At 33.4% G+C, this 21,903-nt stretch overlaps 2 protein-coding genes across 7 annotated transcripts in view; one reads left to right on the top strand and one right to left on the bottom strand.

Annotated features, from left to right (window-relative positions):
* The window catches only part of hiw (highwire), a 304,196-nt gene that overhangs the window by 9,907 nt on the left and 272,386 nt on the right, over positions 1-21,903 (top strand). For all 5 annotated transcript variants that reach the window (XM_065366873.1, XM_065366872.1, XM_065366871.1 and 2 more), the window contains exons 36-37: positions 28-225; positions 312-444. In XM_065366873.1, the coding sequence (XP_065222945.1) occupies positions 28-225; positions 312-444 (331 nt within the window). The remainder of the gene's footprint in view (positions 1-27; positions 226-311; positions 445-21,903) is intronic.
* Positions 7,566-21,903, bottom strand: part of LOC135847379 (uncharacterized) — a 45,445-nt gene continuing 31,107 nt past the window's right edge. For both annotated transcript variants that reach the window (XM_065366878.1, XM_065366879.1), the window contains exon 3: positions 7,566-9,743. In XM_065366878.1, coding sequence (XP_065222950.1) covers positions 8,325-9,743 — 1,419 coding nt within the window. In that variant the 3' untranslated portion in view covers positions 7,566-8,324. The remainder of the gene's footprint in view (positions 9,744-21,903) is intronic.

Genomic DNA, 21,903 nt, shown 5'->3' with positions numbered 1-21,903 from the left:
AAATCCTACAATTTGATTTTTATCCAGGTAACGAAGTGATTTTCTCGTTGGAAAGTGCCTCAAAATACTTATCTCGCGATAGAGGCACAACTTTCGGCTTCAGGTGTCTAGTTATCGGTTTCGAAATGGTGAATATTGACGGTATACCTCGCCTAGAATTAGAACTGACTAGTCTGGCTTGTCGATGCGCATCGTACTTGATCAAGAAGAATTTCGTCTGTTCTGGTACGAAATACCTTCTCATATTAAAATATTGGAAATTTCATCGACCAAAAGATACCTATTAACACTGAAACGTTTACTTCTTACAGACGATAATACAGATGCGATTAATCTAGAATTAGCTGAAGCCGAATACGGTGCTCATTGTAGTGTACTGAATCGTGGCATAGACTTGTACCGAAAAGGCATCTTCGAGTACGATAAGTCATCGTCGTTTACCAGGTAAATAAGCACGATTTTCCATACCCTTGTAGTTTATATAATACACTTGCTTTATTTAAAGACAAATCTGCTGTATATTCTGGCGTATTATCATTTACACTCGAATGCGTATGATTGTCATTTTACCTACTAATAGCAAATATTCTAGAGAACTTTGAACTTTCTAATTGTCGAAAATATACGCTTATGACTACTTTATATTCTTGTTCAAAGCATCCAGCTTTCTATTATTCGGAAATAAAGTTGAAACGTATTTCGACGTCAATAGCATAAGTTAATAAACTTACCTAACTTAAGTTTCACTCGTGCTGATTTTATATTTATTGTTATTGATATAACGTGATTATTCTCGAATTTACTATTCTCGCGTCTCGTAAGTATCGATTTTTCGGTTCGCGATCTAATTGCTCAACGGTGTCTTGTCTTTTATGGTGAAGGTTATACTCGTTTTCTCACACTTGAGTGAATTTTTCAATTAATTCTTTATTTTTATTTTTTTTGTAGCTATTGATCAGAATTTTTATTTCGCGATCAAAAAATTGACCACGGTTCGTAAACGGATATCGCAGCGGTCATATTTTGAGATGATTTGTTTTTATATTGATATGTTTGAAGATTTAGAATTATGTGTGTTTAAAAGGATTTTTTTATCGAAGGGAAATCGACCTCTTCGAGTTATTGATTTTGTTTTGTTTTATTTTATTATTATTTTTATTATTTTTTTACTTCTTGATTTTTTGTGTTTCTGCTTTCAATTTTTGTTTTATTTTCATTTTCTTTCATCATTCTGTATTATTTTTAAATTTATTTTTATGTTTGTTTTTCATCAGAAGCGATCATTATGATTTTTTATTACGAATTCAGCTGTGTTTTTTCTCGAACTGTGGATCGTCTGAGTGCTATTTTGCCACTTTGATCTGATAAATACCGTAATATCCCTCCCCATTCTTGCTGAAAATTTTTCCAAAAAAGTATTCTTTTTTTTCTCTAAAAATTGCCCAAAAGTCCTGCTTTTTTACTTTGAAAAAATTACCCAAAAGTCTCACTTTTAACCGAAAATTTAACCAAAAAAAGTCTCACATTTTCAACAAAAATTTCAATGTATTTTATTTTCTCGAAGTTGTCAAAAATTCTAGATTTTTTGCAAACAATTCTAAAAAGTTTTACTTTTTCCAAAATCTTGGAAATTCTTGCTTTTTTGCAATTGAAAAGTCTCGCTTTTTAAATCTAAATTTACCAAAAATCATAACATGGAATTTTTTTTTCAAAAATATCCATTATCCTTGCTTAAGTACCTACCAATTTGTCAGAAATTGCCAAAAAATTATCACTTTTCAAGCTATTTTGGTTACCAAAGTTACCCTTTTTTTGTTGAAAAAATTGGTTACAAGCCCTGATCTTGATGTTTTTGTAAATTTATCAGATATTTCAAGACTAATGTCAGAGGATTTGGAGAAATATCGAGAAATAATATTTTAAATTAAAATTTTATAATCCTTTTCGGGACTTGATATTTTTTGGGATTTTTTTCATACCGGCTTTGCAAATTGTACGTGCATTGTGAATTTTTTATTTCACCTTTGCGATTATTTAGACATAAATTGTCAAGTTGTCTGCTCAAAGTAGGTAGGCATTTACAGATGAACTGACCCAAATTCTATCCATTAAAAGAGAAGACCAGTGTAATAAAAAATTCAGGCTCCTGGAATACTTCACCCTTATCTCTAGACCAATGAAAACTGTACGCACATTTTTTTGTATTTTTAAAAGAAAAACGAGCTTTAAGGTATCTTGCCCACAAATGCCATATTTTTTTTAGCGTAGATGTATTTTGTTTTTTTCTTCCACGGGTTTATTTATTTTTCATTTTTTTTTTTTTTTTTTTTATCATTTCAACTCGGTATTTTATTTTTTTTAATGAAATTTTTTCTCTAATGAAAATGGAATCGGAGGTGGAAAAGAGTGAATGAAGATTAAAATACGCTAGAAAACTGAGGTTACCAAAGGTTTGATATTTTACGAATTCCTTAGACATTCTGTACGTGTGCTTTTTTTCCCTATATAGTGAGTTTATGTTTCCATATTGAAATGACATGGGGAATTTTTTTCTTTACGCTGAGTTCACCGTTAGGATGATTATGAATTTTAATGTTTTTTCCCCGAATGTAGGGAAAAGGTAGCATACTACATCGAGTATATTTTTCCAAATGAGTTCATATGGTTGAACTTGGAAACGCGATTTGGTTAAATTCATACACGATTTTGTGTTATTGTGTAGGTATGTATACCTATGTACCTACCAAAGTTACGTTTGCCGTGCCATGATAATTCGCAGAAAAATATTACGTATGTGTAGGTAGATGCAGATACAGGTAGACGAGCAGGGTAGTGGGTACGTGTCGAATTGTTGGTTTTATTTAACCAGAATAATGCTGCAAATTGTACACCGTGTACGACAGATTATGAATTTTTTATCGTTGTTTGTTCAAATACCTACGTAAATTGTACATTGTTGGCTCTGTAATCTCGGACTAATCGTACCAAGTACATGAAAAAGTAATCGTTGCTCAAGTTGACTCGGATTATTTGTAGAGTATTTCAACTACACATCTACGAGTACTTTAAGCGAACTGAAATCGTCGAACGATGTTAATAATAGTTAATGAATCGCAACATTGAGTTAAAACCGTGAAAGATATTCGATTGAGGAAAAGAGAGAAGAAAAATCAGCCTCGAAAATAATATAAAATGAGGTACTTGGAATTCTATTCAAAAAGCTATAGACACATTTACAATCCTGCAGGAGTTCTTTTTAAAAATCGAAATGTCAAATTTATATAAAAGTTTCAAATACGAGTTGTTTAATTGTACAGGCGTGTAACTGATTGAAAAATAATTATATTTGAGTCTCCATCGGCGCAGCAAGACCCTATAAACCTCGTTTAATGCTCGCCTCTATACTTCCTATCAAAATTTACTGAGATTTCCAAAGGGTATTGTTTCCATTGTACATGCCATCGAATCGATTGTGTATTTTTACCAAAACCTACTCTCGTATCTTGTACAGATTAAAATATAGCCTGAGATATTCTTCTACGTCCAAGAATAGCACACAGATAGAAATCTACTCGTATGTGAAATATGGTATCGAAACTAGTCTATTTTTAACGATTAAAATAATTATGGAAATGGTTATTCTACTCTCGTAATAAATGGCAGTCAATTTATTGCGAAAAAATCGTCCGGGTAAAAAAAGCACGAAATTTTCCAAGTATTGTTGTTCTGTCATGTGGAAGTTCTTTTAACGAATGGATTATCATTGATGAATATATAACGTTTAATATTTCTCGACGTATGTTTGTATTATCTGCGAGCTGAATTTTTATTCCTATCTCGCAGTCTGTTTCTTTTTTTATGTAGCAGACTACCAGTAGGAAAGATGAAATTGACGAAGGCGAATTCGCCAAGATTTTTTTGCCGTTTTGTGTAAACGCGGAAAAAACAGAACGGGAATGCGTTTATTAAAATTTTCTCGTTTTCGTATGCCAACTTATAACTCGTCGTATTTTTACCACATCCCCCTCCTTTCGTCAGGGCTGCTTTCGTTTATCCGTTTTTAATTTATTTCTAACCAAAGTATATTACAATTTTTTGGGCGCCGTTTCTCAAATAATCATTACCTGATATTTTATTATACATAAGTATTTTTTCATTTTGCATACGTTTTTATTTTCATTTTTTTTGAAAACTGAGTTGGGGCTTTTGGAAGATTGCTTTCGAGAAATCAGTGACTGTATCAAAAGACACAAATTCCTGTCATGAGAAAGCTCCTCATATCGCTCTATCTCCCTAGAAAATAACTCACGTTGTAATGTGAATTTTTTCGAATTTGTACTAAATGGGATACTAAGGGGGTGTTTGAAGAAACCTTATTTTTCCAATTAGAATTTTATTGATGCAAAAATTGCGTAGTGTGATTGATGGAGGAGGGGCTGACAGTTTTTGCTTGTTCCAAAAATGTGAGATAATTGCATTGATGGTGCTTCGACTGCTTTTGCTGTGGGCTGAGGTCGATGAACTATGAAACGAGTCGGAATTTTGTCTCTAATAATATTTTTAAATAGTGTTGGTAGGCAGGTCGGTCTAGGTATACATTCCAAAGTCTCAGAAATACATATGACCCCCCCCCCCCACAAAATGTTGCCAAATCCGAGTCGATTACGAGTTTTTTTCTAATTATAAAATCTCTGGATAAAAACACAAGTTCAAACTGTCGCCTACCAATTTTGAAAAATTTTAGGATGTTTTTTTGGAAAACTGGAATTTCTAAAATGCTATTGGAGGCTCCAGAGCAGCCTGAAGGCACTTTCAGTCGACTCAGAATAGTGAAATTAGGTTAAAGATTAACTTTTCAACTTCGTTTCGTAAAATTTTATGGAAATTTCAACTTCCAAAAACCTGCTGGAAGAGAACTGCTCATAACGGATCGAACCCGTTTCCAATCGATTCGGCTGGTCAAAAATAGGGTGTACACCAATTTTGAGCTTTTTAAGTTGATTATAATTTTTTGGATTTTTGGTTCAAACATGATTTTGAAAAATTCTTCAAAAATTTTAAAATGCACTTTGGCTCCAGCAATTTTGGAGAATGATATATCTTTGCCTGCTTTTTCGATCTAGCTTAGTCCGGTTTAAAAACTTTTGAGCCAGTTGGGATGCATCCCTCGCTCGTGAGTTTTTATCCAAAATGTCAAATCTGACTGTTCTGCTTGACCTGATGCTTATAATTTTTTAATCGGACTTGGAAATTTTTCATTTAAGGTATCCTTTTCTTTCTAAATTTTCATTTTTTTTGTGTGTGATAAAAATTTGAAAGAAAAAAATATTTAAAAAGTGTTGAACCTTTTTTTACTATTTTAAAATCGTACGCGAAGGGACACGTATGCTTGATTTTTCGACATGAATTGAATTCAATTTCACATCAAATCATGTACTTACTGTTTACCTTTCCCTTCCCTGATTTCTCTTCTGAAACAATATTTATTATCAAATCAACTTTTAAAAAAATATTTGGGTTCAATGCTCATTATTCTCAAACTTGTGGAGGTATCCTAAACAGAGACTTCTCGACAGAAAACAGGGGAAGAGTATGAAAATTAAATGGATCAACTATGGAGGTCCCGATTTTTCTCTGGAAATCGTAAGATACTTTTTCTGTCGAAAGAAAATGGTCAGAATGGGGGGGGGGAAGGGTGAGGAAGACGATACTCCATTTTTGGATCTTCCGAATCGACTGATGATAGTTTCAAGGTGCATCGATAAACTCTCATTTATGTGCTATTTGCAAACTACAAAATTGTTTGATGGTGGTTTCGAAACATTCTAGAGTCTTCGGCAGGTTTTTTGATTTTCCAATTTTGGAAAAATTGCAATAAAAGGAGCCAAAATTAAATTCAGCTCGCGGGTATAAATTCGGATTCATTATTTTTCTGTGCTCTTTTGATCTGTATTTGAGTGGGGTACAAATTTTCCAAAGGACAGAAAAATCCAAAAATTGATCGAAGCCTACAGAATTTCTCAAAGGGACCACAAATCATTTCCGCTGAAAGGGTTAATTTTTCGATTTTTGGCAAATTTTTGAAAATCCAAAAATGGAGATTTTCCGACGGTTTTTCTTTTTTAAATATGTTTTTCCAGCAAAAATAATGCAAATCAATTCTGAAGCTGTGAATATTGACTCCCTAACATCCGAATCACACAATTTTTTCATCAATTTTAGAACCACAAGCGTGATTTTTGATTTTTCCAAAATTTTTGAATTTATCCAGAAGGTGTAAAAATTAATCTAGGATGCTAAAAATCGAGTTGTGATTCATTTTTGACTTGTTTAATTCAACTATTTTGTTCGCAATTGTGGCAGTTCTGAAGTGAACGCCTTGAAAGTATTTTTTGATCAGGATATTTCTGAGAAAAAAAATTCCAAGAATCAACAATTTTCTGTTTGAAGAAAAATAATTGTGAAAATCGGCGCGAATGATTGTATCCTCCTTAAAACCAACTTTCTAGATCCATGTTTCACCCTTTCCGGTCACTCTAGAGCCTTCAGCGGGGTTTCTGATTTGTCTCCAGGATTTTTGAATTTTTTCAGCAGCGACAAAAATTGTATTATGGGCAACTAAAAATCAAATTGTGGCTTATTTTCGACCTGCTAAACAATTTGTTTTACAATTGAGCCGAGTGGTTTGTTGAGAGCTACTTTTGATTAGGTACTTATTCGTATTTTTTTTTACCGGGTTATGGTCAATGAAACAAGGTGTCCACCTGAAAATCGTCTCAGTGTGAATAAACTCGTTTAATAGATCAAAAATTAGCCATAACTCGATTTTTAGCTGCCCAATTTCAATGGTTCTTGCATCATTGGATAGAGATCATCGACTATAGCCTAACCCCAAATATTTAACTGCTAAAGTTGATATTCCGATTTTTCGATTTTAACTTAGCAGTTCTGAAAAATTGAGCCAAAATTTCCATGGTCCATGGACAGCTGAAATATCAACTTCAGCAGCTGAAAATCTGAGGTTAGGCTATGCTCGATGTCCTCTATCCAATGGTGCAAGAATCATTGAAATCGGCGGTTATCACCTGGGACACCTCCCTTCTGGAGAAATTCAAAGTTTCTGGAAAAATCAAATTGACAGAAATGTGAAAATTTGGTGGTGGGAGGTTGATATTATAGCTCCAGAACTAATTTAAATTACTTTTACTAAGAAAAAAACATTAAAAAAACTCAAATTTCAAAAAAAAATTATTTTTATACTTTTAATAATTTATAAAAAATTATAAATCAAATCGGGCTAAAAATTTTGCTTACAGAGGTTTCAGTTTTAGATCATACTCTTTCCAAAAAGTGCATTTTCCTTCAAATCGGAAGTGGACACCTCGAATATTCCCTAGTTGGATTTTTAAAGAAAAAACTGATCATTTTTTGTATTTTTCTTCAAACACTTTGTAGGTCTAATCAAATTTGGACACCTTAAACAACAATCCTTTTGGATTGTCGAATAAAAGTACACCAATCAGAAATCCGTATATTCGTACAAATTCATAGTAATAAACAATGACGACGAAGCAACGCTATTTTATTCAAAACGATTATCTTAGTTATGAAAAAGCGAACAAATAACGCCATAATTTTTGTATACAATTTTCCAAGCATTAGGTACATAAACAGGTGTAAAAATATACCACGTCGTAACACGGTAAAAAAAAAAATCAAAAATAAATAAAATAAAAGCAAAACGAGACAAAACTGATTTCGAAAAAACTTACAAGATTAAAAATAAAATACCAATAATAAAAACTTGTTCATTAAATTACCTATATTTATATAATAAAATTTTAGACCAGAGAGATCATTTGGTATAAGGAACGTGTAAAAAGGTGAACCAAAAAAAAAAAAAAAAAAATTGAAAATTCACCGGAATTGCATATTTTTTCCCTACGTCTGCACTCTGCATTCATGTAGTAGGAAGTATTAAAAAAATGCAATTTTCAACGAGTCGATTTTAATTGGTGAGTTTTCGGAAGAAAAGGAAAGGGAAGTGGGGAGGGAACAGTCTATGCTGAATAGGTAACTCGTTCTCCTAGCGTTCTTTATTTTTCACATCTTTTACACCGATAATACCACTCGCTCAAAGGGGCATTTTTTTTTAGTTTTCAAATTTCACATCCACGAGGTTCATTCGTTTCTCGTCTTTTGAAATTTCATTTTAATTCAATTTCGATTACAAAATTCGCGACGAGGGCAGTAAAAAATCGCGACGATATTAAAATACAACGTCGTTATAAATATGTCCTCCAAAAAGCTTTGGAAATTTATTTTTATAAATCACTAGTGAGCAGATTTCTTCGATATCCGGCGTTTCTGCTTCGACTTCGATACTCTACAGGTTCATACCTGGTGGTGACTCGTTCGGTGGCGATTCGACTAGTGCATTCTTGAAGGGGTTCGGTGCATTCGACGATGACTTGGAGTTCGGTTTCTTTGTACAGTCTACGATCCGGGGTCACTATGGATCTTTGACGACTAGTCGATGGTTCTTCGTAGCAGGGCGATCGTTGCTGGAAAGTTTGATCGACTGGTTCGTGCAGAGGAGACGATTGAGATACGTTCATCCATCTGGATCGTCGTTCTCTGAACCAGTACGCGTAAAAAAATAGCATCAGGATTATTACAGCGACCGCGACCATAGCGAAGCTTATCAATATGAAAGCTGCGTGGGCCTGTTCTTCGCAGTAGCCTGTTTTGAAATCTTTCAACCTCATGTACTGGGCGTCCGTTTTACACGACATTATTTCGTCTAACAGTATGTTAGGTCTGACTTTATCGATCGGGTAGTTTTGGGAATACATTACCACGTCCGATATCCAATGATCGACCGATTCGCAGTCGCATATTTTATTAAAATATATCCAATCTAGTTTCGGTGTAAAGCTGCCTATGTCGAATAACAGGCTGGACTTTTGCACATCCGAAATCGTATTGTTTTCGAATATGAATTCTTGACGACCAGATATATCGGATATCTCCCTTTCGACGGTGATCCCTATGAAGGCGCCTTGTTCGACGGCGTGAAATACATTATCGTCTATGAAAGCCGGACCTCGTAAACGAGCCACGAAAGCTTCGCCTTCTAAATGCGATATGTAGCAGTTCTGTATGTGGAATGTTTGAGGACCATTGATACGAAATGCCGAGCTTCGGATACGATTAAACACAACGCCGTTAATCAGGAATTCCGTCTTAATTGAGATATCGGTAAGGGTTCGACTGGGTAAAATGGCGTTGACCCGGCCGCCAATTATATTCATTCGGTCCAAGGTGAACTTCTTGAAAGCTTGGTTTTCCACATTGATAAAGTCGCAATTTCGAAACGTGATCGATTTACTGCCGGCCAGACTAGAGAACGCGTACGATTTGATGTTTTCGAAACGTACCTGGGTGAAAACCATCGTATCTATTCTACCTCGAAACGTGTAATTGGGTAGTTCTAGGCTGGAGTTCTCGATACCGATGTCGATACCGTTGTAAGGATATGTCTCGTATATGGCACTATCGTTCCAACTGAACGAGTGTTCTTCTAACGATATATTACGTACGTTTACGACGTTGATACGTAACAGACTTCGTAAATCTTCGAACGATTTACGTCTGATCAACAAAACGTCGCAATCTTTTACCAGCACCGAACTTGTCATCGGTAGTAATTGATTCACGCTGTTCCTCGAGATTTCCAAGTTCTGTAAATATACGTATACAATCGGGTGTAAATAAAATGTCAATATTGCCAAATACGTATACGCTTTAATGAATATCGTACATATATTAATTAACGACTACCTAATTGATAGATGTATTGCTATTTGTATATTGCATCAACCGAACGTGAGCACGATATTGTGATTTTTTTCAAAGTCGAATTTCCTCCATCGAGCAGTTGGAGAAATATTAGGTAGGTAATATTTTCAAGACAAAGTATCGCGAGCTATTCTTTTCATTTTGTACGCTTCAAAGGACAAACATTTTCAATTATAACATTTACAAGGGCTCGTAAAAGAGATATCAAGCTAAAGGGACTCGCACTTGTCAAAGCAGTTTGCTCAAAGAAGGGCGATGCTTCAAAATTCACGATTCCTATTCTTCAGATTTTACAGCTCGTTCCTTTCATATTTCACTACTGATTATAAGAAAATAAGTGGATCTATACTGAAATCCACGTGGTTCAAAAAATCCAAAAAATGTCATATATTTGTAAGTAGAGATCGAAATACCTATGTAAAAAAATTTGAGTCATTAGTCTGATAATTTTGGAAGTACGTAAGCAGGACTATACAGAAAAAAACTTTTAATTTGAAAAATTCACAAGGGAAAACTCATTCCATTCTTCAAAAAGCTTCTAATAATTCGTCGTATTAATAATGCCAAAACATCGAAAGATATCGTTTCCGAAATTGAGGAAATATTTTGGAACGCAATGACGCTATTTTTTTGGTCATTGTTGTCAGTCAATTTCAAAAAAATAGAAAAAAAATATAATACTTAAATTTTTGGCTATTTTTTGTGTTTTATTTATTTATTTTTTTTTATTTTTCGAAATGGTAATAATGACTAAAAACTGGGTTCCGAAATATTTCCTCAGTAGCAGAAACACGATTTTACTCAAAAACAAGCTATTTGAAAATTTTCAACCGCTCAGTGGAGCCCAAAAAGTGGTCTTGGATTTTGATAGCAATGACCTATCTCAATGCAGAATCTCAAATACTCTTTTGGAACTTAACCACATTTTTCCAAAACAAGTTGGGTGGTGGCAAGAGCGAAGAAACCCCGATTTTTTCAAAAATGCCCCCTCTTTGAGGACTTGTATTTCCCCTCTAGCCAGGGACCCGTATTGATTCAGAACAGGTAGATCTAGGTAGATACCTTGATTTTTTTCAAGTTAAGGGGGTAGTTGGAAATTTTAATTCGCTTAAAAGAAGGTGAAATCTTCTTTCAAAACGAAATAACAGGACAAACACGTGTAAGTTTCTGAAGAAATGTGCAATTCCCCCCTTCCCATTTTCCCCTCCTATTAATGTCAAATTTGATCATTTTTTTTCGTATACCATTCAAATGAAATAAACTTCAACTTGATTATCAAAATTTTGAGAAAAACTACCTAATACGAATTTTTGAATATTGATGATTTTTTTTCATTTTTTGGAGCAGGACATGAAAATATCATAATTTTTTAACATTCATTCACGTCAAACGGTCCTCTTTCAAAAAATATTTCGTTTTTTCATTTCAATTTTGTAGCTATTAAAATGAATTGCAATTTCATCACGTGATATTATTTTTCAATTTTTTTAAATTAAAAAACAACATTTTTTGATTATTTATTTTTGTTTTACTTTTTGTTGGTAATTTTTTTGGAAAAAAGTGGGAGGAAGGGGTTTAGTAGTCTATTTTCAAAAATTTTCGCAGTTTCATTCAATTGAAAATTTCCTCCTCATTGGGAAAAAAACGTAAGTTTTTTCTGTGAGTATTTTTTCGATTTCATTTTTACCTTTTGTTAGTATTTTTTAAAAGTGGGGAGTTGTGGGGAGCTTTAAAATATTAATTTTTAAACACATCACACCAGTGGCCTTTTCTCAAAAACTTTCACCTCCTTCATTTCGTTTTCTGGGGTGTAAATTTCAAAAAAAAAATTAATTTTGAAAGCAAAAAATTAAAAAAAAATTGTTTACGCATACTTTGTTTTGCTTGGTCAGTTTTTTTAGACGAAGGAGGGGAAGAACTAGAAGTTCGAAAATGTTGATTTTCAAACACATCTCGTCAGGTTTTTTTGAACCATTTTCCACTCCGTTATTTCAATTTTATTATGGGATTTTATTAATTTCATCACGTGATATTTTATATTTTTTTTTTGAGGAGTGGGTACAGGAAAAAAGGTTTTCAACTTGTCGTGATGTTTTTTCAACATTTACTATCCATTCCAATTTATTTTCTTGTTCTGAAATGTCTGTCATTTTATCACGAAATATTTTTAAAAATTTTTAAATTGAAAAAAAAGTATATAGCTACTTAATACATACATACATATATTTTTTGTTCACTTTTCGTTGCTTTTGGGGGGGGGGACAGAGAGATCACACTCCAGATGATCTTTTTCACAATTTTTTGCCCTTCCATTTCATTCAAAAAAGCTCTACATTTTCAAGTTTTTTTTTCTGAGAATTTTTTTGTATTTTTCAATTTTTTATCGGTGTTTTTGGAAAGGAGGAAAAGAGAGTAGTTTGAAATATGAACCTTCAAACAAATTAGGTACTATTGTTTGTTCTTCCTTTATCATTCCATTTCAGTCTTTTTTCAGTGGGGAGGAGAAGGAGGAAGAGTATATGAGCTCTTTCTCGAAATTTCTCGTACCTTGATTTCAATTCTTTTAAAAAATTTTATGGTAGGTTCCAAACCTAAAAATTCTCAGTTAAACTAGTGCAAAGGCTTTGAAAAATTATATTTCTAGAATTATTCCTTTTTACGATCAACTTGAATTTTATTGGTTTCCTCATCCTTTCAACTACAAAAATTGAGTAAAATTTTCTTATGAACATTCGATTTTTTTTGCTAATCAAAAGTATAAGGATTTTTTTTGTTCTTTCTATTTTTATTTTTAAAATCTGAAATCAATCATACTTCATTCTTAAAAAAATTTCAGATAAAAACCAAATCAAATTTTTGATAAAAAAAAAAATCATCCCATAAAACTTTACATAACGATAGTGGAAACAAAAGCTTCCAAAACGAATTTCTTTCATTAAAAGTCACCCCTGAAACTCTCAAAGCTAAGATTTACAAGTCGAAGATTAACATTTAACAATATTAGTTACTGTTTAACATAAAATGGGTACGAGGAAATTAGTTTAATACAAAATTTTCAAACTGACATACAGCTTTCAAAAAGTTATTACAAGAGAAGTTCATATTAATAAGTACAAGCGACGCAACAACGTTGAAAGTTTTCAAGTGACTAATATGGTTTATTTACTTATCCTTATACCATCGTGTTATCAGCTCACAGAGTCCTCTCGTTGCTTACCTACCATATCGAATCGATGCAAAAATTTTATCTATCAAGTCAATGACCTTTTCTCTCATTCTTTCAGTCAAGTTGTCAATTCGTTATATGACGTCTTTGGTGCTGCAGATTTTTTCTCCAGACTTATATTCGCGTACATATGTGTACATTCGAGAAAGTATGTGTTCTTATACTCTCTCCAGGGACACTTCAAAGGACCGACTTTATTTTTATACAACATTTTCCACGTATACTCGTGTGCACACCAAACGAATATTGTATAAGAGTAAACCCAGTAGTAACAACAATAAATAACAAACGAATCAACTCGGAATTCATTTACTCAAAAAAAAAAAACTCCATAAGGATGAGGTATTTTGGGTTAAAATATTGAGTATAAAGAAGAACTCGTATTCGCAATTCGTGTGCGGTTTAGATGACGATAATTGCTGAAAATCGGTCTTTTTAATGACGTCAAGTTCGAATATAGGAAGAATTCTTCATTTCGAAAGCGGAATTTAAAAAAGATACGATGGTGCTGGTCGTTTATCACAGTTAAGCAATATTTTTAGTCGAATAGCTCGATAACAGGTATTTGATAATGTCACGTGCTTCTGGTAAATGTACGTTTCAGGGCGAGAGTGAGACAGAGGGAAAAAACGTACACTCTGAGGTAATTTTCAACATAGGAAAAATATTCGCTGAAGGGGTTTAAATGTTTACTTAGCACTTAGCACTTATTCTACTCCGGTGTATGTTCGCATTAGTGGTATACCTACCTACCTATTTGGTTTCGTATGCGTGTGACATACTCGACTCTTAATGCCGTACACTGCGAAGAACAGAATGAGAGGAGAAAAAAAAAGCAGCACCTTGTGTATTTATTTACTGTGTAGAGAGTGAAACGTATAGTGTGTGGATAATTATCCGATGCCTTGGTCTTTTATATATCCACTAATGAACCAGCCACAAAGTACTAAGAAAATTACTACAACGACACGTGTAAAAATACTATACGACCATTGTTCTTCTCGCAAACACGGCGCGAAATTTTTGATAACTTGGAGCTGCAGCAAATTTGCTTCCTCTATTTTAAAGAAAATATAATCAAAAGTGGCGTTTTCTACATTCGAGGGTATTCCTTGACGCTTCTCGAAAAGCAGCAAACGTTTACGTTTACGTAATATACAAATGAACTCGTACGTACCAAATTATATTCGTTTACACTGGCAAATAAAATTCGATCGCATTTACAAGGGTTCACTTTAACCATACACATCAAAGAAATTCTTCGTAAATGCCGCAACGTAAACAAATATACTGTCGATCTGGTGTAGGCTAAAGTATAAAACCTCGAAAGCCTATGTGTTTCTTTTCCCGTTGTATTTATTAATTTATCTCCCCCTCACCCTAACCCTTTCCGTTCAAAGGCACCATCGTCACCGTCGTCAAGTTCTACGTGGGTGAAAAATTTCCTCAAACATGTTGGCGTAAATAGGTAAACAGTTAATTTAGGATAAAGTATTCGCTATTAAATGAGCAAATGCGTTTCTTTTCACAGTTCCAAATCGTTGACTTCGTTTGGAAATATTACCTTCGAGGTTTTTTTCACTCTTCATTGATAAAGCATTGAAAGAAAATGAAGAAAAAAAGGAAAACTCGCTGTGAATTTTTATATTCCAAAAGTTGTTCTCAAACGTTGGTTTTTATTTTCAATTTATATCATCTTTCTCTCGTTCTTTAATATAATTTTTTTTTCGTGTTCAATTTTTTTTGCTCTTTTTTTTTACCTAGGTACTCGTAAAAAATTATGAATTTTTCAACCGGCATTTAATTTCTTTCGAGTACGATTTATTAATGATTTTTTTCCCCTTCGTTTTCGATAATGTAGTCGCAGCAAAAGGGTTCTTATTTGCTAGAGTTTTTCATTTCGATTACATTGTCGAGATAGGGAGAAAAAATTACGTGAATTTTTTTCTCACTTTTAATCTTGGGTTTGAGAGTCATTAAGTAGGATCAAAATTTGAACGAGATTTTTTTTTGGAAAGTTTGCAGTTGTTTGAAAGTCACCTCAAATGAGTTTTTGAAAATTTAATTCTCGACTTTTTAATCGAGTAAATTTTTTTACGAAAATTTTTCCAGTGCACTTCGTTTAAGGAGATTATTCGTCAAATTAGTAAAGTTCGTTATCAAGTCTGGCAATTTTTTTTCTTAATTTTTTCAATTAGGCTTCACGTGGAAAGTCTAACTACGAGATGCTGTTGAGAAAAAAAAATTAGTCATTGTTATTATCAGATGAACAGCCGACATTTTTTTTAGATTTTTTTTAATGATCTGTACCTAGGTATAAAAAAATGCATTTATATTTTGTAATCCTAAAATATTGCACCAATTTGTTGAAAAATTTCAACGTTTTATCCAAAAATGTTTGCATTTAAAAATTTTAAAAAATAGATACTTTACAAAAAAATGTTAAGGAAATGGGTTTCATATTAATATTTTTGATCAGTGAGATCGTTTGATGCAAAAACTTCCCTCCTCCTCTGAACAGGACTGCATTTTCAGGAAATTTTTGTGCCATTTCTTCCTCTATTATTTCAAAAAAAATTCTGAACCCAAATTTAGTAAATTTTCAAAAATTGAAAACTGACTAAATTCACCGACATTACATAAAAAAATTCTATTTATTCTGCAAAAATGACAAAAATTGGTTTTAAAACTGATATCAACTCTCCGAATAAAATATCACCATTTCTGGACAATCTAGATTCTCCAAAAATCAAATTGTGGCGTATTCTCGACTTGTTCGAAGAGTTTATTCACATTTTCAGACGATTTCCAAGTAAACGTCTTCCTCTACTTTTTGTGAGCAGTAGTTTCCAGTTATCATTGAAAATATGCTGGTAAAAAAAATACAGACTCGAAGTGTCCATTTGGAAATAGAACCAAATTTTTAGCTGCTCAAATTAATTTCTGCGCCTTCTGGAAAAAATTTTAATTTTTTGGAAAATCAAAAATCTCGATGGAAGCTCCAAAATGGCTCAAACCGATGAAATTCTGATGGGGAGAGGTGGTTTTAGGTAAGATACGGCCATTCGTGCAAATTTTTAAAATTTACTTACGAACATAATATGTTTGATTTTTTTAAAATGTGAATAAACTCAGTAAATGGGTCGGGACTAAGCCACAGCTCGTTTTTGGCTGCCTAAAATGATTTCCATGCCTTCTGGAGAAATTTAAAATCATGCTGGAGGCTTGAGAATGTCTCGAACTATTAAAATTCATATGAGGAGGGGGGGGGTTGAATTTGTGCAAATTTTTGAAATTTCCCTTCGGACAGAAAATTTTTGATTTTTCAAATTTTCCCCTCCTTTTTCGTGATATTTTTTCAAAAAATCTGAAAACCACAACTCAATTGATTTGTGAGTCCGAAATTCTTTAGAAACGCTCAAAAAACATTTTTATCGAAATGTTTGAAGTTCTCACAATATTTGAATCCATTGGAGGTCCAACTTCGTGTTTTTCAAATTACAATTGCTGATTTTCACTTTTTTTTATTCATTCTCTTTGAAATCCTGCTGTAAATAGGTTTGCTCTAAATTCAACTATAGTCTCAAGATATGATCATTCTAAACTTCTGTAGGTAACATTTGTTGATGATTTTCATTTTGAAACACGTTCACCACCTTTTAAAACTTACTTTTTAACACGATTTTCGTAAGAAAAAAACAAGTAGAAAATTTTTGAACGAATCTAAATTTTTCTAGATAAAACCTAAATCATTGAAATTTTACCAATACTCAATTACACAAATAAATCTTTACGCAAGCCATCCATCACCTAACACAACTTTAAAATTTTTTTCACCCCATAAAGTCATATTTTTCAAGCGTTAAGATATTTTGTTTATATTCGTAAAAGCTAAGTTTACATCTCACACCCGTCATAATGAAGAATGATCGCCCCGAGGATTCTTTCAGCACGAAATATTGTAACTTATCTGTAAATAAGCGCATCTTTCAGTCTTGGAAACCCATAAAACAAAACTTATTTGGTAAAAAAAAAAGAAGTAAAATATGAATATTTATATCCGGTACAAAATCATCGCTACGGTGACATAAAAAGGCAAGGCAAAAATTTCATTCATGAAACTCGTGACATCGAAACTTTCGTGCTTGCAAAATTTTTAATGAAGATTTTATACACGAGAATGGGAGGTATACTAGTTAGAAAAGAGCATGAAAGTATAGGTACTGTATATAAATAACGTGAGCAAACCATTCGATCGATAAATTTACCGAGATGGTTAGAAAAAAATTCCACCAGGGAGGTAGTTTTCGCAAAACAAATTTTATCAATGACCTTGTTAGTGTTACAAACATTAATGTAAATCAATCGAACGTACACGTTGACAAAAGCTCATGCCAAATTAACACACATGCTTTTACACGCGAAAAAAGATGGCGATAAGATAAAAGGCTATCATGGAAAAAAGCACACCAACAGTAAGTAACAGGCGAGAGAAAAAAAAAGAAGGCTACGTATCGTAAATTTTCAATTAAAAACGAAACGTGTAACTTGGAAAAGTTGTAGAAAGAATTCTGTAAGACAAACCTCGAACAAGGATAATTGAATTAGCGCCCAGACACGAACGCAGTCCGATAAAATCCTTTCATTTCGGCAATTAGGTTAGCTATAGTTGGATCTGCTCATACGTAAACACTTTTTTTTGTAACATTTAAAAATTAACTAGAGAAAAAGGTATCGTATATGTTCGATATATTCCCTCGAGTAAAGGTAATCTTTCAATTCGCGATGTACAGATACACGTTGAGGTTTTTGGTCGAATTTTCTCTCGCGTCATTATTATGAAACAGCAAACTTGTATTTGATTGAGTGTAATGTTCAACTTTTCGAGGTACGAGTATATTATCGAGTTTATTTCTTCGGAAAACGAACCAAACGCGTTCAAAGTCATAGAAAGACCAGTTTTGAAGCCTCAAAGTGCATGCTACGGTTTTCGATGAAAATCCAGATGCATTCTTTGAAATTTTTGTTGCAGAGTGGGGAAGGGGCTGAAAAGTTTTGAAAAATATTTTAAGTTTGTAAAATAGATATTCACACAAATTGCACAATCACTCAAATTCACCAATGAAGTGTTTTATTGGGTTAAAATATTGAAAGAAATTTAAATTACTACCAAAATTAATCTTGAGTATTTTTGAAGAATTTTAAGGCCAAAATTGATTCAATTTTTGTAATGTCATGTGACGTTGCGACCCATTAAAATGAGTTGCGAGAAGAGAAAATGTTGTGTTGTATAATCGAATACTTTGTAATCCAGTTATGTATTTTGATAGGTTGCATTGATACCTACTTTTTCATAACCATTCAAAAAAATTATCTGCTCAATTTTCTACTCAATTTTTTTTCAAAAATGCTTAAAAAAATTTTTAACAAAAATTTTCAATTTTTTCTCTCAAAATTTTGAACTGTTTTGATTGGTCTAATCGCACTTTTTTAAAAATCCCTACAATCAATGTGATTATGGGTTGCCAATTTACTCATTAGCTAAACAGTCAACACTCAAATCCAGGGTGTCTAGCAGGTACTGCAAGTACTGTAAAAGTACTGCATTGAAATCCTCGGTACTGCAAGTACTGCAAAGTACTGCATTTTGCCTGAGAAGTACTGTATTTTTTCTCAGAATCATTGATTTAAAATTTTTTAAAAACCTCAAAATGAATTAATTGGTGAAAATTTAAAAAAAAAATGTTCATTTTGTACCTCAAAAGATGGCAACACTTGTTAAATTAATACTTGTAAAAATTTTATTTTTATCGACAAATTCCAACCGATTCAAAAATATTTTTTTCTGGGGGGGGGGGGGTGTAAGCCGGATAAAAAAAGTACTGCATTTCTTCGGAGAAATTTTGTTAGACACCCTGAAATCACTGAACACTATTTACAACACAACTCTTCAACTGACAGCTGGAGCCCTCATACACTTAATATATCAGGAAGCATCTGAAATCCTCCCCTCTATACAATCAAAACTCATCCTTTCAAAATTTTTCATTCACCTTAAAACTGTTGACAGCTCCCTCTCACCATAGACTCGAAAATTGATCCCAATCTTCCATATGCTTATGATTTGTCGTCGTCGTCGTGGTTCCTTGTCCTTTACAGGACATTGGAAATCGCATTTTTGTGGTACCCTAACAGGGCGAGGCGAATGCCTATTGCCACTATGATTATTCTGGGGAATCGACGTTCCATAAAACCTCTTCCATTCTAAACTCCATTCAGCTATATCCTCTTCCACCATTCTATCCAGAAAATCCTATAAAAACTAAGAATAATATTCTCTCATTTGATACATCATTGCTAGAACACACTCAACTAAGTACTTAAATCATCAATAACTTTATTGCTCAGTATAATGATTTCATTTTATTTTACACCAATGGGTCGAAATCTGTGGATCGCTGTGGTTGTTTGGTCGTTCGTGATTGCGAGGTTTCGCGATTTCCACTTCCGTGCTTGTTCAGTATTCTTTCATGTGAACTATATGCTATCCTTACATCTTTAAACATGGCAACTTGAGAGCAGACTCAACAAAGTTGCGATCTTCACTAATTCACTAAATTCCATCTCTCAACTAAGCTCTACATAAATCGAAGCAACATCCAATTGCCTCAGAAATCTCATCTCTCCAATATGACATGGATGTTGGCATAGCCTGGATTCCAGTCCACTCAGGAATTTTGGGAAATGAAACAGCAGACTTAGCAGCAAAGCAGTCACTAAGAATTTCACCTATACAAGAAATACCGGGTTCCAATGTCTGATGTGATGGAAGCCATATGTTCACAGTTAATTCCCAGCCAAAGCCACACCATCAACATTCAAGATTTACCCAGGAAGTAGGCCATTACCTTATGCCGTGTACGTACAGGCCATACCCTCCTCACCCACTCTCATCTGTTCAAAAAAGAACCCCCCCCCCCAATATGCTCTACATGCGAAGTCCAACTTACTATCTCCCACATCTTACTCACCTCACCTGTCAAGATCATACCAATTTAAGAAACCCACTCAACTTCCCTAAAACTCTACCTGAAATAGCTCATAACCCTTTAGTCTTACTCTCCTTTCTCCAAAAATCCAACCTCCTTCCATTAATGTAACAGTATAAAATGACCCGTGCCTCTAGTCTTGTAGCTGTACACAGCACAGTGACCAACTAACAGGTAGGTAATAACCCAACTGTGGCCTCAAAATTGTTCAGAAATGCCCAAAAAACGTTTTGAGAAAAAATTGATGACTTTTCCCCGAAATTTTAACACATTTTGATAGGTTGCATAACGTTTTTTCAAAAATCTCAAAAATCATGACTCAATTTTGGGCTTAAAATTCTTCAAAAATGCTCAAGATGAATTTCGATAGAAATATTTTTATTTTCTTTTTAAAACTTTGACCCATTTTGATAGGTCTAATGGCACTTTTTTTTAAATAATAAAAATCATTACTCAAATCTGTGCTCAAAATTATTCAGAAATGCTCAAAAAACATTTTCATTGTAAATTCTGCAAAAATGATTAAAATAAAGCTTGGTAGAAATAGTTATTTGAATTTCATTTGTAATTTTATTCCATTTTTCCTTCGAGTCATTATAAAACGTGTGGGTTTTAGATCCCCCCTTTTTGTGAAAAAGCAAAAATTTCAAGCAATCCTTTTCTGACATTTTAGAAGACCAATATCTACAAGATGCCAAATAAATTTTTTGTGCTCCGAAAAAGTCAGAAAACTAAATATTTTTTGTTATTTTTGGAATTTTATCAACAAACAAATGTTTACTTTTCACTCGTCGAAATCTCCAGCTGATTTTTAATACCAAAAAACAACTTCAGATAAAAAAAAACTATCTAGAGGTTTCTTTTTCGAGAGACATTTCCGCGTAGTCATTTCCATTTTTAATCGTTCACAGCGTTATATTCCAAATCAACACTGAATCAATCGAATCAACTTACTCCCAACGAATCTCCATCTACATATAACCCTCAACTGAGTGTCAATTACAATTAAAAATTCAATGAAATTCACCAATAAGTGATACAGTTAATTCACCGAAATTGAAACCAACACACACAAGATGACTGACAAAACATCGAAAAATCAAAGTAGCCCGCATTTTAACCCAATATTAAATTGTTATTGTAGTTCCCCTCGTGACGATGAAAAACTTCTCTACCAAAAAAAAAAAAAATCACGCCATATAAACCGGTAAATGGGCACCATTGGTCAAATGCTGAAGTGAAAACCGGAAGGGAAAAACTTTGAAAAAGAATTTTGGCACAAGGCCATCGTTGGATTATACGACAGGAACATCTCACACCTCAACTCGACTCGAGTACGAATGCTTATAAACCTAGTAGCGAATGTGGATGCGGAATTTATCACACAACGATGAAAGAAAACTTTTATGGCAAAATATGTAACGAAAAAAAAAGGGCGAACTTTTTCAACAACCTATATTCCAAGAAGGTAATTTTCAATGGCATTGTAGGAAACCTGGCGTATAATATTCATAATAATGGAAGTTACACGCAACGTCGTCGTCGTCGTCGTCGCCGGGTAATATGTACCAAAAGCGTTATGTCATTTGTATAGTAATTTACTACGTGTGATACCTTGTAAATCATACCTTTATAGAAGTATTTAATCAGGGTAAAAAAAAAAACTTTCGCCTTTTCTAACGACATCCGAGTTCATGGCGATTAATCAACGCCACCTCCGCCTCCGCGTTCATTATGGTGAAAAGCCGAAAACGCCAGTAAACCCTT

This window comes from Planococcus citri, chromosome 5 (assembly GCF_950023065.1).
Source record: "Planococcus citri chromosome 5, ihPlaCitr1.1, whole genome shotgun sequence".
In the NCBI taxonomy this organism is placed as follows: domain Eukaryota; kingdom Metazoa; phylum Arthropoda; class Insecta; order Hemiptera; family Pseudococcidae; genus Planococcus; species Planococcus citri.
Note: the sequence above shows the minus strand (reverse complement) of the source record. Positions and strands in the feature narration are given on the sequence as shown.